This window comes from Hydra vulgaris, chromosome 15 (assembly GCF_038396675.1).
Source record: "Hydra vulgaris chromosome 15, alternate assembly HydraT2T_AEP".
NCBI lineage: Eukaryota > Metazoa > Cnidaria > Hydrozoa > Anthoathecata > Hydridae > Hydra > Hydra vulgaris.
In genome coordinates, this window is record NC_088934.1 from 4,650,733 (window position 1) to 4,663,596 (window position 12,864).

General features: G+C 26.3%; 1 protein-coding gene across 2 annotated transcripts in view; it reads left to right on the forward strand.

Annotated features, from left to right (window-relative positions):
* Positions 1 to 12,864, forward strand: part of LOC136072048 (Golgi apparatus protein 1-like) — a 69,735-nt gene that overhangs the window by 43,196 nt on the left and 13,675 nt on the right. The window contains exons 13-19 of one of the 2 annotated variants that reach the window (XM_065820065.1): positions 511 to 648; positions 1,087 to 1,173; positions 1,289 to 1,351; positions 4,049 to 4,159; positions 5,384 to 5,472; positions 7,913 to 8,012; positions 11,492 to 11,584. In XM_065820065.1, the coding sequence (XP_065676137.1) occupies positions 511 to 648; positions 1,087 to 1,173; positions 1,289 to 1,351; positions 4,049 to 4,159; positions 5,384 to 5,472; positions 7,913 to 8,012; positions 11,492 to 11,584 (681 nt within the window). Of the gene's footprint in view, positions 1 to 510; positions 649 to 686; positions 825 to 1,086; positions 1,174 to 1,288; positions 1,352 to 4,048; positions 4,160 to 5,383; positions 5,473 to 7,912; positions 8,013 to 11,491; positions 11,585 to 12,864 lie in introns of both variants that reach the window. The other variant, XM_065820066.1, reaches the window with a different exon arrangement.

Consider the following 12,864-nt stretch of genomic DNA (forward strand, 5'->3'; position numbering starts at 1 on the left):
TTAACCAGTTTAGCGCATCTTTTAAACTAGTGTAACATTTTAAAGTCAGAACATTCTCAAATTTCAAATGTCAAACTCTTTCAACTTTTCTCTCAAATGTATTTGTGCTATTTCAAGGTAAAAAAAAAACTTAATATTGATGAATATTTTCTGAGTAAAAACTATTATTTTATTTTTTCTCCTTCAAGTTTGTAGAATTGTAGTGTTTTATGTTAAAAGTCATCAGGTATCAAGGAATACCTTGTTTTACCTAATCATTCGGTTGTTTTTTATCTATTAGATTTTAAATGTTAATTTATTACACTGTAGAATCAAGAAAATTTTTTATTCATAAATATATTCTGCATGTTTGATTAGACTAATTTCCCAAAAGCATGACAATACATTAGCCAACCCATACATAACCATTTTAGTTATAAAATAATTTATTTTTAAGTTTTTTTTTTGCTTTTATTTTCTATAAAGAAGATGATGTGTAAGAACGCTTAAAACTAAAAAAAATTTTCATAGGTTTCCCCGATTTGTGCAAATCATATTCGTCGAGTCATGCACCAGCGCGCAACAAATATTCGGTTAATGCCTGAATTAGAAACTCCATGTCTTACTGACCTTGCAAAACATTGTATTGATAAAGTCAAAGAAGGGGAGGTAGGTTTCCTTTTTTAATTTTAATTTTAATACTTTAGGTAAATGAAAAATGTGCTGGCCACATCAGACGTATAATGCATATTCGTGGAGCTAGAGTTAAATTATTACCTGAGATTGAAATACCGTGTCTACTTGATCTTGGAAAGTATTGTGTAGATAAAGTTGATAAAAAGCAGGTAGAATAATACAAGCTTTTTGAACAATTTGTAAACAAGTCCAGAGTTTTCCAAACTGTACAGAACAATTGTTTGATAGTTAATTAGTTAATTATTTTTTGGTTTTTTTTTTTTTTTTTTTTTTTTTTTTTCTGTGAAAGATAGTAGTTTCAGTTGGTAAATTAGTAAATTAGCATATGTTATATTTATGTTTTAGTTTTCAGAATTTTCAGTAATTTCATTTTATTACTATTACAAATAAAAATTTATTTTGAATTCTCAGGAGATTGAGTGTTTACAAAATAACTATGAACATCTTACTGATAAATGTCATGAAGCTGTTAAAGAGTTTACTAAGTTTGAGTCTAAGGTAATGATTTTTTTTCAAAAATGTTTATATAAACTATTATTGTGTATAAATGTAGGTAAAATTGGATTGACTGAATGTTTGAATAATATAGTTGATGAACATTTCCTAATAATAGGACTTTGATTTGGATAAACACCTAGTTGACAAATGTGGTCCAATGGTTCATAAGTTTTGTAAGGTATGACACTGTTTTATAGTTTTCTTCAATTAAGTTGTTTATTAATGTGTGCGTAATATTATGTTTAGAGGAAATCGAGTACACAATATAATTAAGTTGGAATTTGGTATGCTCCATAATGTTTTTTAGATCTAATTCATCTCAAAATCAAACAAAAAAAAATTAGAAACCAACTTAAAAATATTTTATATCCCAATAAATACTCCTTTCTTACAAGTTTTACCAGTAGAAAAACTGAGGTTTGGTTATTAGGAACTGTCATTGAATATCTTCCAGCCAATTGGTAGCTAGTTAAAGGTGATATACTCAGATATTTTTCCTTTCTTAAAGTGGTCCACAAGTGCCAAAAAAGGTTCATATCATAAATAATTCTTAAAAATAAGTTTCATGTTAATTAAACTTTCCAGAAAAAATTATTTATCGAGATATTGGTGAAAAACTTTTTAAATGGCGTTTAAAAAAATTTTAACACCATTTTTTTTTCTCAATGTGAAGTTTCGGTTCTTTGATTTGTATTAAAATAAAAAAAAATTGTAATTATTTTAAAAAAAATATCAGTATGTTTAAATTTACATGTTTTATATTTACAGCGCTTGTTGTTACTACTTTAGTTTACTTGTTGTTACTGTTAGTTACAGTATAAGTTTATCGATATTTAAAAAAAGTTGCTGGTCTGATTAATGTGCTTTTGTAATTAATAAATGATGTCAGTATAAAAAAGTTCTTTCAAATAATTTAAACTCAAGTTATAAATCTTATGTTTGGGTTTACGTAGAATAATGCCTTTATATAAAACCTTTTAAAAAAGGTATAAAAGCTAACTAAAAATAACACAATCAAGTAAACACCTTAAAAGTCTGACTTAGTGCTATAAATAAGTTTATATAAATATAAATTTAAAGATGATATTTGTTAAAAACAAGTTCTGCTAATAAAATCTTAAAACTGGGTTGGTTGGATTTATTAGGAAATAATTAAAATACATTTAATTTCAGGTGAATCAAAACGATATATTTTAATGGAAATAAAAGTAAAGCAAAGTAGAAAAGCGGTAATCTTTACAATTACAATTTTTTATTTTGCTAAAAGTCTCCAGCTGAACTAAAATGTTTAATGTAGCACAAATGTTTTTTATAAAAGTGGAAAACCCAATCTAATTGTGTAACTCATTTAAAAAACTCTTTGGTAAGTACATTTATTATTCAAACCAGATATTTTTACAACGGAAAAAACTTTACAGATTCATGGAGTTAATATTAACCTCTCAATCTGAAGTATAATGGCAAAACAACAAATATTTTTTGGTAATATCTCAAAAAATAAATTGTTTTGGTACTTTTAATAAACCAAAAACTGATTTGCTAATCTTTATTTACAAAATAAACATAACTTGTCTTGGCACTTGGAAATCCCTTTAAATTGGTTCTTTAAAACAGGATCAATAAAAAGTACTAATAAAAAAAACACAGTTTTACCCAAATACTATTTTCATAACAAAATAGGGAAAATTTAGTAAAAGTTTGGTTAAATACCTGAGGTAGAAAACCAACAAATTATAAGTAAGAAAAATACTCAACAAGTAACAATAGTCTTTTCGAAAAGGTAGTAGAGGAGGTTTTTGATTCAAGCAAAAACTGGTGTTCCTTTACAAAATAACTGGCGTTTCTTTACAAAGAAAAACTGGTGCTCCTTTACAAAGAAAAACTGGTGCTCCTTTACAAAGAAAAACTGGTGCTCCTTTACAAAGAAAAACTGGTTTTCCTTTACAATGAAAAACGGGTGTTTCTTTACGATGAAAAACTGGTGTTGAAAAAAATGAATGTTTAAAAAAATACTTACATCGCTTGTGATTTTGCTAGTAAATCTCAAAAAATATGAAAAGCTGAAACACTGAGAATTTTTATCACTTAAGATGGCAAAAACAAGTGTTATTACACAAAATATATGCTAAAAAAGCTAAAACAAATAGCTAAAATAGAATCATATAACTGAAAATGCAACTTGCTTTAACTTTTCTGAAATGTTGGAGCTTGCAGAAGTTTAAAGGTTCTGAAATTTAAGCTAACCATTATGAAAAAAAGCATAACAGTTAGTGAAGCTAAGCTAATGCAATGATCCCTGTTGTATTAAAATATTGGTAATCTTGATATGGGATTTGTAGTTCTTTCAAAGAGCTCTTCATAATGGTATAGGAGGAAAGTATAACAGGAAAAGCTGAAAATATTAAGATTGTATTTAGAACCCTAGACTTCAGTGTTCTTTATTAAAATGGAAAAAATAATGGCAAACAACTGCTATGACTACTGACCGTCTTGCAGTGTTATTTCCAGCAAACCTGACTACATTAATAAAAAAAATTTGTATAGGCTCAATTAGTGATGACACTGGTAGTAGTATGGCAGCACTAACATACACTTGAAAAGGTGACGCTTTTGGAAAATATTGTTGGCTTTATAATGAGAAAAAATGTATTAGCATAAATGTTTGAAAAAGACAAGTTTACCCAAACAAAATAAAATTTTTTTTTTTTTGATTTTGAGATAAATTAGAACTAGAAATCCATTGGGGAGCATACTGAATCCCAACTTAATTTATATACATATATATATATATATATATATATATATATATATATATATATATATATATATATATATATATATATATATATATATATATATATGCTATCTTTAATAGCATGAACTTGAAGAAAACCAAGGAGAAAAAATTCTTGAGTGCTTGATTCAAAATAAAAATGAAATTGATATGGACTACAAGTGTACCAATGCATTAGAACACTGGCAGTTGGTAAATATGATTATGATAAATAAATAATTATAAAAATTATAATTGATGAGATATAATTCTTATTTTATTTAAATTTTAGTCTTATTATTAGCACACTATATATACTGGGTGACCCAGCCACACCGTAACATTTTAAAAACAAAACTTGAAGGGGTTCACATTGACTTATCACAGAATTTTTGGAACAAACACTGGAGGACACCTCTTTTGATCACTTCCAATGATACCCAGGAATATCACAAAGGCTAGGCATTTTGTTTTAAAGATATATTTGATGTGGTATGCAACATCTTCAACTTTATCAGTGCTTAGATACCTTGTAAAATATACATGTTCATACTACAATGTTTTATGATGAACCCTGGTGTGACTGAAAATCTGTTGTTTTAAATTTTATATTTTTGAAAATTTTTAAAAAATTTTTTTGAATCATTTTTTCATTCAAATTTTATTTTTAATTCCATTCCATCTTTTTAGTTTCAAACTAAATATATGTAAATTAATTAAATTTATAAACTTTTTATTGTTTATTATTTTATTAAATTATTTAAAATTTATTTAAGGTTGTTGGTTTTTTAATTCAATTTTTTTTATCCAACAGTTCTTAAACTATTATGAAATAAATTATTAAACTAGTGACAGATTACTTGCTTCTTAAGCAAGAAGTATGGAGTTCTATTGCCAGCATATTTAAATGTAGTGGCCCCCTTAGCCTTGGGGATGTAAGTTTAGTAAATGATAAAATTTCATCATCATTACACATTATTTATACTCATAGTATTTGACAGATTGTGACAGTGCCTGATTGTAACATGCAGATTAAAACTTAATATTTGAATGGATTTAAACTGAATTAGCATAATTAACAAATTTTATGAGGGTTCTAAAAAAAATTCAAATTTTTGCAAAACTTTCTTTTGTTTTTTAAACTTCTTGTTAAATTTCTATTACGAATGTCTCACAAATCAATGAAAGAAGGAATTTTTTTGACACACAAGGGTGTTATAGAAATTGAAAGTAGAGTAGGTATACCTTAGAATAGTACATATAGAGGAAGTATTTAAATTTCATTAAAGATCAATCATTTTAAAGCTTTAACCACAGAAGAAAGGCCAAAATGCTATAAGTCTAAACATTAAATTTATTTTTTGTCATTTTTTTAATTAAACCTTTAAAATTAAATCCAATTATAATATTGATATTTTTTTTTTTTTTTTTTTTTAGTTAGAGATGAAAGATTTAGAGTTTAGTCCTTCTTTAAAAGAATATTGTTTAAATGATGTCTTAAAGTTATGTCGCAACTCAAAAACAAAGTAAGTTTTTCTCATTTTTGTATAATGATGAATAAAGAATTTTCATTGGGCGGCGATAAATAATTTAATGCTATCTTGAATGTCAATGGATGCTACAATCTGTTTTTGCTTTTTCTCTAATACAAGTTTAAAAATTTTTTTTTCCTATTAATTTAAAGGTTTTAAAAAATTTGCTATATTTAAAAAATATAAGTTATGAGTTATAACTAAAAATACTATTTTTGTTTCCTTTATAACAGAAATATAAATATATATTTCTGTTATAACAGTTAACAAGAAGAATGTGAAAAAAAGTTAACAGTTAACAAGCCAGCTTTAGACTTGACTTTTAAACCCAAGTGCAAAAATGAGTTATGTTCATATTAAAGAGAATGTCTAAAAAAGTTTTAGTTGAAAATTTTTTATTAAAACAAAAGAAATTTAAGATTCAGTATAAAAAATTAGGTTGTAGTTTTTTTCTATTTTGAAAACATATAAATTTTTTTTTTCCACATACAATCAGTAAAATCACTTTTATTCATATTTTTTTTCACTAAATCTCAAAACATATTAAAAAAATTTAAAATAAATTAGTAACTTTACTTTTAAGATTTTACTAGTGAAACTTATTTATAACAGTTGTTAGAATAGTTGTATATATTTTTTATATATTCATTATATACATTATATATTTTTTATATACATTATATATTTTTTATATAAATTATATATATAGTTTTATATACATTATATATATATAGTTTATATACATTATATATTTTTTTTGTTTATAATTAACCTTTTTTTAAATTAATTGTTTTTAAATCTAACAGTTGTTAGAATAGTTGTATATATTTTTGATATATTCATTATATACATTATATACTTTTTATATACATTATATATTTTTTATATATTTTTTATATATATTTTATATTACATTATATATTTTTTATATACATTATATATTTTTTATGTAAATTATATATATAGTTTTATATACATTATATATATAGTTTATATACATTATATATTTTTTTTGCTTTTAAATTAACTTTTTTTAAAATTGATTACTTTCCTATAAGTTAGAGTAAGAAAGCTACATATAAAATTATTTTTAATAGATTGTAAGAGAAAAATATAATTAAGGTTGCGGTAAAATTAAAATACGGTAGTGGTGTCGTGGTAGAGCGCTTGCTTTACAAGCGAGAGGTTCCGAGTTCGATCCCTACCACGTTCCTGGTAGTACCGCGCTCAACTTGTTTCTCTGCACAGCGGCCTTGTTTGTCAGGGTTTGTGTTTTGGAGTTATAGAGTTGAGAGAGGGTTCTAACCACAAGTAGCCTCCTCATCTGTAGTGGCCTTATTGGCCTTGGGGAGGTGAATTAACAAAAAAAAAAAAGATTTATGGTATTTCTCAAAATATAATAAATATATAAACAAAAAGATGTTATAATTATCCTATTATATATTTTGAATCTTTTTTATTTTTATTTGAACAATGTGAATTTTTTTCTAGTTTTATCTATACTTGTTACTAAATTATTTTTATTCTCCTAATAAGTTGGTATTCTACGAGTTCTTAAGTTTTAAATTAATTGATTTTGGTAAACAACATCATTTGTTAGAGATATTTGACTAATTCTTTATTTTTTAGTTAGCAAATTGATAATTTTGTCAATTTAGTTCAGATTGATAAACTTTAGTAATTTTCATATGGATATAATGGTAGTCTTGCTATATTTTGCATTTGGATTTTGATAAACTGTTAAAATGTTGGCAACTCCTCACCAGTTAGAACCTTTCTTTAAAAAAAAGGCGAAGAAAACCTGTATGGATAAAAAAAAAAGCTGTCAATCATATCAGCTATGAAGATTTGAATTTCGATGCTAAAGTGTCAAAATTGAATCATTTGAATGTTGGTGCTGAACAATGGTGTAAATGTGGTATAACCCTGAACAATGGTGTAAATGTTGGCGCTGAACAATGTGAATGTGAACAATGGTGTAAATGTGGATACTGTAAAACTATGCCACTTAAAAAACAATTTCTTTGTTTTGTTGAATTAAAAGCAATAATTACAGCAGATAAAAAAAAGTGTGTTTATTTTAAAGACCTGAAATTCTGACTAATATGGAGAAGGCAAACTTTGTCTAAAACTACAAAGTTAATTTTTCTTTGTGTATAATTTTAATTGTTTTGTTTTAATGAAAAAAGTTTGACTTTTTTTGAACATTCTTTTTAATATGTACACAACTTGCCTCGGCACTTGAAGGTCCTTTTAGCTACCTTTCAATCATATACCTTCAAAAAATAAACCTTAAACAAACCCAATTCGCAGAGAATCAATTTAAATATGGTACTACCGGCAATATAGTTGGGTTTGGACTTTGGTTCCTTGTTAACAATGTGAGTGTTCTACTCCTGAACTACTACCCAAAACTTTATATAATTTTTTTTAGGTATGAAGCAGTCACTTGTCTTTCAGAGAATATAGTAAAAGAGCAAACATCTGTATCTGAAAACTGTAGAACACAGATCAAAAAAGAACTTATTACACAGGTATTTGTCTGAGCTATTATAACTAATCAGCTCTCTAAGATTGTATCCCAAATTAAATGATTCGTGGATTTTATCGAAAAAAAAATTATTTTTTATAGTTTTATTGTGATTAGTTTATATATTGTCATATATTATCATAAATTGTCATGAGTTATCAGTATTTTCAATTAACAATATGCAGCAATATGAACGCAATGTAAGATCCTTTTGTTAACCATTATTGAAAATTTTAATGAAAAAAAAATTGTTGGATTAAATTTTTTTCAAAAAAAAAAAAAAAAAGTTAAATATTCAGGGTCAGGGTAACAATATCAGTTTTTGCCATTTCTAATCACATCTGTCCAACAACATCTGTAAATATAATGAGGTATAATAACATCTGTCCAACAAAATCTGAAATTTTACTCATGTCTAATAACATCTGTTCAACAACATCTGAAATTTCATTGGTGTCTAATAACATATGTGCAAAAATTAAATGAATATTACAGATGTAGTTACATCTTTTAAATTATCAAAGTGCAATAACATCTGTGCAACTACATCTTTGGATTTTACAGATGAAGTTACATCTTTTAAATTATCAAATTATCAATAACATATATAATAACAAATGTAATAACAACTACATCTGTAGATTTTAAGTTATTTTTAAAATGAATTAACTAATAATACATTATTTTAACCAGATTTTATTACATCTAGAAATTTTTTTCAGATGTAACTACATCTGGAAAAAAATATTAACTAATAATGCATTATTTTAACCAGATGTAGTTACATATAGAAATTTTTTCAGATGTAACTACATCTTGAGAAATTCTTCCAGATGTATTTGGACTTGAAAAATTACCAGATTTAGTTACATCTTTCTAAAGATGTTGTTAGGGGTTGTTGAATTTTCAGATGATATTGGATAGATGTTATTACAGTAAAAGAAAAATACAGATGATCTTGGACAAAAGTGTACAGATGAACTTGGACTACTCCAAAGATGTTGTTGGACAGATGTAGTAATCTTTTACCAATATTCACACTAGGAGGTGGTTTATTCAATTTTTAGTAAAATATTTCCGTAATTAACCATTTCTCCGTAATTAGCCATCTCATTTTGAATTTAAGTACTTTATAATCCATTTAATTAATTATAGTATTAAAATAATTACTAGTTAAATCTTTTTCTTTTTTTTTTAAATCAAACAGTCAGACTAAGTAATAATCAAGTTAGTAAATTGAAATAAAAACTAAAAATTCAATATTTATTAAATATTTTAAAAACAGTAATAGAGTAAATACTAACAAAAAAGGAGAGACTTAAGGTGGCTCAACCCTATTAAAAATGTAAAAAATAAATAAAAAATCATAATTTTTTTTTGCTTCTTTATTTAGTTTAAACATTGCAGATACCAAAAATATATCATTTGAGATGAATTATATGTTCCATTATAAATAAATTTTTTATGGTATAGGTGAATAATGTTATCCATAGCAACACCTTAGCATGTCAGCTTTGTTTTGTTTGCTCATTTTTGACACAAAGCTTTTAATTTGAACTGCAATATGCATTTTTCAAATCTTTGTTTTACGGCATTCTGTTATTTACAAGTTATAGTTTTGATTTTAATGATCACAGTTAAAAAGGAAGAAGTTATGTTGTTTATGTTGTGTTGATGTCAACTCAGATGCTATAGTGATTTCTTCCTATATTTTTTTATCTATCTCAGTAATACCAATAACTGCATTTATTCTTTATATGTTTATATAGTTATTAAATATGAGTAATGATAAAAATAAATTAAGATTAAACAGAAAAAGTTTATATCTAACAGATATACATGTACTGCAAAAAATTAAAATTGATAAACCACAAGTAAAAAAAGCTGTTTTGTCATCAAAAATCAGTTTAGATGAATCCTAACTGTTGATGAAGGAGATTCTAACTTCTTTATAATAGTTTACTTTGGAATATTGCATTGATGTCTTCAACTTTTTAGTAGATGCCTAGGTTGTGGTGACAAGTTCACTGTCAGTCTTGACCGGATAAAAAAATTGGGACTCTCGCATAACCTTAAACTAGAATATATCTTGTGATTGGAGTTATAATTTTTACTCGTCTCCTGAGATAAAAAATAAAAACATTCAAGAAGCCAATGTAGGTGCTGTAATGAGTTTTCGCGAGATTGGTTTTGCCTTCAAACAACAAAGAGCCAGTGTAAATGGCAAAGAGATTAACTTGAAGGTACAAGTACAAGATAAAATTGAAGGTACAGTCTACAAAGCACATTTAAATTTGCCTCTAGCTATAAACAAATATATTGAAAGCATCTTTAAAGATCTTGGCTCTGAAAATCTTCTTTAAAAATGCTTACATGGGTTTACCCAAAATCCAAATGAAGCTTTAAACCAATTAGTTTGGAAGAGCTCAAAGTCTCATTTTGTGTTATGAACTGTTTTAGAGATAGAAGTATATTCTGCTATCATTAAATATAATGGGTAACTACAAAGGGGTTATTGATCTTAATAATGTATTTAAATTGTTAAATTTGACTGCTGGGAAATACTTTGGCTGCTATGCAACAAAAAAGGGCAATCAAGCAAATTAATAGTAAAATGAGCACACAAAAAAAAAAAACACAGAGGAAAATTAAAAGTGTAGTTAAAAAAGAGATTCTTTGACCAACAAAAAAAAAAGGCAGAGGGTGAAACTTATAGCTCTGGGACACACTAATTCATATTTGTATACTATTTATTTCATTTTTCTCAGAAATTAGTTTTTCACTTGAATTCAAACGACAATTATTAGTACTTTTATTCAATTGATTGACTTGAAATTTTCTCAGAGTTTTCTTCGATATTGGAGCTAGGTACTAAAACTAAAAACAACTATTTAGAACAAACAGAACTTGTTTAATCACACTTTATTTTTCTAAAATGACCTGATTTTTTAATGCCTAAAAAGAATTGTCAGCCATTATGGATTGGTTCATTTTTGAATTTTGATTTTAGTTCAGAACCTTCTTTACTACTTTACCTATATGCTGTCAAAATTTGGTTCAAATACTACTTATAGATTCTGAGAAACTAATGTTTGAAATTCGATACTTTTTTGATAATTTTTGCAAACACAGCTCTTTTTTTAGCCATTTTTAATTAAAAAATCACAGATATACAACAGAAAATAGGAATAATACTCAAAAATTAAAACTTGAAAAAGTTTCTTTGCTTTTATTAACCTCTTCTGGTAAAATCTGGAGAGTCATTATATTTTATTTATGGTGTCTTTTGTTTGTTTTGTTTTTTGTTTTCATTTTTGTATAAGTTAAAAGCATTTGTTTTCTTGGACTTATTTTTATTTGTTTTTGTTTATTCAAATACTACAGTACTAAAGTACTTTTAAAAACATTTTTTTTATTAGGGTGAGGGGGAATTATTTTTTCATTTTAAATTCTTTATAGCTACTGGTGTTACATTTTTTTTAGAGTGAAAATATAAAGCTGAATCCAAACTTGTTTCAGGCATGTCAAAAGGATATCCAAACATTTTGCAGCAATGTTCCTTATTCAGGGGCTCAGGTTGATATTTTTAAATTAAATATTTACTTGTAGCTATACTAATTAATTTTTAGTGTTATGACAAAAAGGCCTTCATTAAAAATTTGTACATTAAAAGAACATTTAAATTATTCACTTGTGTTATAACAGCTTTTAAACTATTCACTGTCTCAGATTTCTAAAGACTTTTAGAAAATCTTTGACAGTGTCATTAACAAAGACAAGTCAAATGTTCATTCACAGGTCTGATCTTATTACTTTGCCAAGGATAAAGCAGACCTATTTGCTAAGAACTTTTTTCTCCAATTTGACTCTTGAATCTTGGTCATATTCTTCTTGCCATTCCAATTAAACAGGTTAAGCCATTGTTAGACATCTGAATTACTCTTAAGTTGCTAAGGTTTTTTCTCAGTTAAAAACAATGGAGAACACTTTGACCCCTCCAACTAATGTCAATCAGTCTTCTCTCTATTATTAACACAGTCTTTGAGTCTTTAATCAATAAATGTCTAAAAACTCATCTTGTTTTTAATAATTTACTCGCTGACAATTTGCTAACTGTTTGACTGAAAGATTCTATTGTGCATTAGATGGAGCCAGTGAGGCAAGGGCTTTATACATCTAAAGTGGATCCATTTGCTGAAGACTAAACTTTATATTTCTGTCTTGACAAAAAGTCTTCTCTTTTTGATTGCTTAGGACAGGTAGCTGATCTTGAATCTGATCTCTCTTCTGTAACAGCTTGGGGCTTGCGGTGGTTTGAATTTTAAATCCAACAAAACTTAGTTATTTACTGCAAACAACTATTGCAATATTATTGACGTTCCTGTATTAATAAATGGCAACCCATGCACTGAGTCCTTTAACGTCTTCTTGGATTATCATGGAAATCATATCTCATGGAAATATACAATTGATTGCAAAGTTAGCATTTGTTAAGGTTGCTTCTCTTTATCGTGCTCGCCATTTTCTTACTCCTAATTCTATTCTCTTCCTCTAGAAATTTTTTATTTGTCCCTGTTTGGAATACTGTTTTCATATTTGGGTTGGTTCTACTAATGATGCTTTTTTTCTTCAAACAAGGTCCAAAAATGCATTTTAAATGTGTTTGGACCTACTTTATTTGTCAAGCTTAGCCACACTCCCATTCTCGTAAGGTTGCATCTTTTTTTTAATAATGGTTGCTGCTTAATTGATCTATAATTATCAATAAAACTCATTCTCGCTTGAATTTCATTCAGCAAAATCGAATCCTTTTACTCATTAAGTTTTCTTAATAAGTAAAAGTTTTTAGAGCATGA